Source organism: Cyrtonyx montezumae, unplaced genomic scaffold (assembly GCF_038088225.1).
Source record: "Cyrtonyx montezumae isolate F1298 unplaced genomic scaffold, pur_monq_1.0 scaffold_10, whole genome shotgun sequence".
Classification (NCBI taxonomy): Eukaryota; Metazoa; Chordata; class Aves; order Galliformes; family Odontophoridae; genus Cyrtonyx; species Cyrtonyx montezumae.
In genome coordinates, this window is record NW_027071826.1 from 2,058,855 (window position 1) to 2,062,885 (window position 4,031).

Here is a 4,031-nt window from a genome sequence, read left to right on the forward strand (position 1 = left end):
AAAGCTTAAAATAATTTTTACAGCAAAGGAGCACCAGTTAAACCATTATTCCCAGCCGTCCTAAAGGGATAATTGTTGGATTTTGGGAAACATTTCTTCCCTGAATGAGCAGCGATGCAGTGGCACAGCTGCCCAGGGAGTGTGGCTCACTATCCCTGGAGGTGCTCCAGAGCCATGGAAATGTGGAACTGAGGGATGTGGGCAGTGGACACGATGGGCTGGGCTTGGGGATCATGGAGGTCTTTACCAACCTGAGTGATTCTATAATGATGGTGTGGTTCTATGCAAAAGGCGTTTTCAAACAAACTTCCCAAACCACACACGCTTTTTCTGTCAGCTGTTGTATCCACAGGGCAGAAATCTCCAAACTGCCCCCCCATTTTCTATCAGATAGTGAAACATAAAGCTTTGCTCAACCCCAGGGACAATATTCCATGCTAACATCACTTTGCAGCTTTAAGGGTTTTGGGTTCCAGAAAGTCCACACCAAAATCCCTGGGAGCAAAGGGAAAAATTAAAGGCATTTTAAAGGAATCCCAGCAAACATTGAGCACAGAGCCCCAGGGCTCAGGTTTTGCACATCATCTGAGGAGCACACCCCATCCCAGCACGCCTTGTAGGAACACTGCATGTTTCTGCACACTGCAGAGCCAGCAGCCTCAGCCCGACTCCAAATCCCTGCAGAGCACAGATAGTTTGCTGCCAGAGGAAGAAAGAAGGACCCATCCCATGTCTGCATCCCACAGCTGAAGCACAGGACATCACTACATTCACTTCTGTTTACTCCGTTATTTCATTTTCCAGTCTCCAACTCCTTCAGCATTTGTAAGGCAATTTTTTTTTTTAATTACTCGTAATTAAGTGGTTCTTGGCAGAGAGGCCTATGGAAACAGCATTATCCCACAGACAGGCAGTCAGTTAGGAATTTCCTCTCAGCCTCCTAGCCCTAAATGCATCTGGAAAGAAAAAGCAGGTAATTGCTTTATTTACTACTCCAAAGTAGGTCCTTGCTCACACAGCCCCTCACAGCACCTTTTCCTTTTTGGGACAGGCCTAGGGGTTTCCACGTGCTTTGTGAAGGCCGTGCCCATGAGCTCAGTCCGGACACATGCCTCCCAACTGCGGCAACGCCATGGCCGCGGCCGCCCAGGACAGCTGAGAGGGTGGGTCAAAGGGTGCGGCCGGGCTGCCCACTGTGACATCAGCAGTGTCACAATGCAGGGGCTGGCTTTAGAGCCGTGCGCGGGCAGCACTGCCTCACTTTGGCCTGGACCGTTGGTGAGTGCAGCTGCAGGGGAAGGTTGGGCTGGACGAGGGACGCGGTGCCAACGCCGGCCCCTGTGGGAGCGCCACGGGCAGTGCTTGGAAGCGTCGCTGCCAGCGATGGCCTCGGTCCCTGGGCCGACCAGCTCCCTAGTACCCGCTCCTCCCTGAGCCAAGGGCCCCGTGGCTCTTGGAGCCAATCCTTCCCAGTCCCACTGAGCCCCTCTCTCCCTTCTCTTGCAGATCATGGCTTGGGTGCTTCTCTTAGCCTTGCTGGCGCAGCAGTTTTCAAGTGCCAGTGTTGACGATGCCGCAACGCTCGAGCGGATGCATCAGTATGAGGTCTATCTGCGAGAGCAGATGGCGCGGCTGATCGACATGGAGCAGAGGAATATGGGCAGGAGTTGGATGGACATACCCACCCTGCTCTTTCCTCTGCTGCATTACTGGAAGATCTGGTTCTGGATTGGAATGCTTTTCTTGTCGCTGTGGATCATGTGGCAGCTACACAAAAGGAACCAGTGTGATCAGCATAAGGAGGAGGTGGAGAGTGAGCAGGAGGAAGAGGAATGGGTGGAACAGGAAGAAGAGGAGACAGAGGAGGAAGAAATGGAACAGGAGGATGAGGAGGAGGGTGAGGGAGATGAAGACTTCTATGAGTCCGAGTACATCAGACAGATCACAGAGCGTGCCCTGGCAAAGGTGCAAGGAAAAGACAACAGGTGCCAGCTGGTGGAGGAGCTGATAAGCAACCTCCTGGATGCCTTCACCAATCTCTGCTCGGACAGTTTCTTCCCGGTGCTGCTGCCTGCCATTGGGGTGGGCAGTGCCTTTGAAGGCTGGAGTCCGCCAAGGGGGGCCATTGTCTACAGCCTGCTCGTGCCCATGCAGGCCCCAAGAGGGCACGTCTTCATCCCAGAGGTGGGCACTAAAGGGAAGGCGCTGTCAAGGAAATCCCGCGTCCGTGTGGAGCAGCTGTGCACAGACAAAGCGGGGCAGCTGCCGGGGAATGTGCCGTGCTTCCTCCACAACGCTGTTGGTGAGCTGCACAGAATTCAGCAACCCAGCCTCCTCCACACGCTCTGCACTGGCTACTACCTGGATGTGCAGAAAATTGTCACCTGGTTCAACGTACAGGTGCCAACAGTCTGGACGGCCACCCCCCATGCGCACACCTACAAGCTGCAGGTGCTGCCCTTCTGCCGCTCCTGCAAGCTCCAGCTGAAAGACACCTCCAGCGGAGAGAAGCTCCTCATTGAGTTGCTGTTCGGGGTGCAGCAAGGACACTCGGACATCTTCCTGAGCAGCCAGAACTCAGAGGCCGGCTTTACGCCCAGCACAGTGTGGCCGCAGAGCTTCGCTGTGGCGGAAAAGAAACTCTTCCATTACGTGGCCAGGAAAGCCGGACCGAAGAGCTGCCACCTGAGCTGCCTGAGGTTCTTTGCCCACATTCAGGCGAGAACGGACTTTTCCATCCACACCATAAAGACGGTTTTCTTCCACCTCCTCACCACCGACAGTCTGAAGAGCTGGCACAGGAGGGATTTCGTAACCCAGCTGCAGAATATCCTGCAGCACCTGCAGTCCTGCCTGAAGGAGAAACGCCTCAAACACTTCTTCCTTGGCAACCGGAAGGTGCCCAAGGAGATTGTCCTGCCGCGCAACTTCCGTGCTGCCAGGCCGCTCAACCTCTTCCATAACCAGAAGAAGGACACTAATGCCTGCTGCAAGGTACTGCGTGACTTCTGGGTGCTGAGAAATCTCTTCAGGCTGCAGTTGTTTCATGCTGAAGGAGGCCTTCGCGTGCAGATCTCTGCTTGCCGGGAGCACCACACATGGCAGCCGTTCCCTGCTAGCACACCGTGGGGACCAGGACCTCAAGTGGCTGAAGAGGTCTCTGCCTCCTGCACTGACTGAATTGTCTTCAGAGGAACCCCCACATCGGTGATTCTCTGAGCAGCAGCAGAAATGTGGAGGATGACCAAATGGCAGAACAGGAACAGGACTCAAATATGCTCAGTAGCTGCTTCCCCGGACAGTGACCTGGGACAAGTTTTAAATCAAGTTTAGCATGCCCGTGAAGTGGGAGTGGAGATGAGGAGGGCAGAGGTACACCAGCGTCCCCATGAAGACTGGCTTCCCACTCGCCTTCCTTGCAGTTGCACTGCATGGCGCTGAAAGGCACCGGCCTGGAGCTACGGCTGCAGGGCCCTGTCAAGTACAGGAAGCCATCGGACGACTACAGACCAGTGAAATTCAGAAACTTCAATGCTAAGGAAGAGTCCAGGAAAGAACAGGTCCTGCTTCACTGGGTCACACAGTTCGGCCCGGTTCCGTGACGATTGGTGCGGGGGACCCACGGACCCACGCCCCAGGAAAGGGGAAGGGGGAAAGGGAAAAGGGAAAAGGGAGATGGGCCTAGGAACAAAACAATGGCAACGATCAGAGGAGGAAAGCTAATTTACTAAATAGATATTGGAAAGCAAAATAACACAATGTAATACAATATAATTAGAATTAAAGCTAATAAATCAAGTGAAATGAGCGAGAGAGTGTGTCTGATAAACTAGAGGCCTTACACTAATGCTGAAGGCAGATGGCTTTGAGCACCCACTACTGAGTTGATCCCAAATGGAAGAGAGTGTCCCGTGACCGCAGAAAGTTTTTTTCTTTCCCTCTGAGCGTAAACACGTAAGAACGCAAAGCATCGCAAAGTCCTCTGTGGAATGGAGTTCTTCTCTTCTGAGACAGGCATACCTGGAACTATC

The 4,031-nt window shown here is 53.5% G+C and overlaps 1 protein-coding gene across 1 annotated transcript; it reads left to right on the forward strand.

The window, feature by feature from the left end:
* The first annotated feature begins 1,509 nt into the window (after positions 1-1,509).
* Positions 1,510-3,602, forward strand: LOC136055581 (inositol 1,4,5-trisphosphate receptor-interacting protein-like 1). Its single transcript, XM_065747404.1, has 2 exons — positions 1,510-3,156; positions 3,423-3,602. The coding sequence occupies exons 1-2, from the start codon at positions 1,510-1,512 to the stop codon at positions 3,600-3,602; spliced, it is 1,827 nt and encodes a 608-aa protein (XP_065603476.1).
* The last annotated feature ends 429 nt before the right edge of the window (positions 3,603-4,031 follow it).

Coding starts and splice junctions, on each gene's coding strand:
- LOC136055581 (XM_065747404.1), top strand. CDS start 1,510: ATGGCTTGGGTGCTTCTCTTAGCCTTGCTGGCGCAGCAGTTTTCAAGT. Junction 3,157..3,422: donor GACCTCAAGTGGCTGAAGAG/GTCTCTGCCTCC, acceptor CCTTCCTTGCAG/TTGCACTGCATGGCGCTGAA.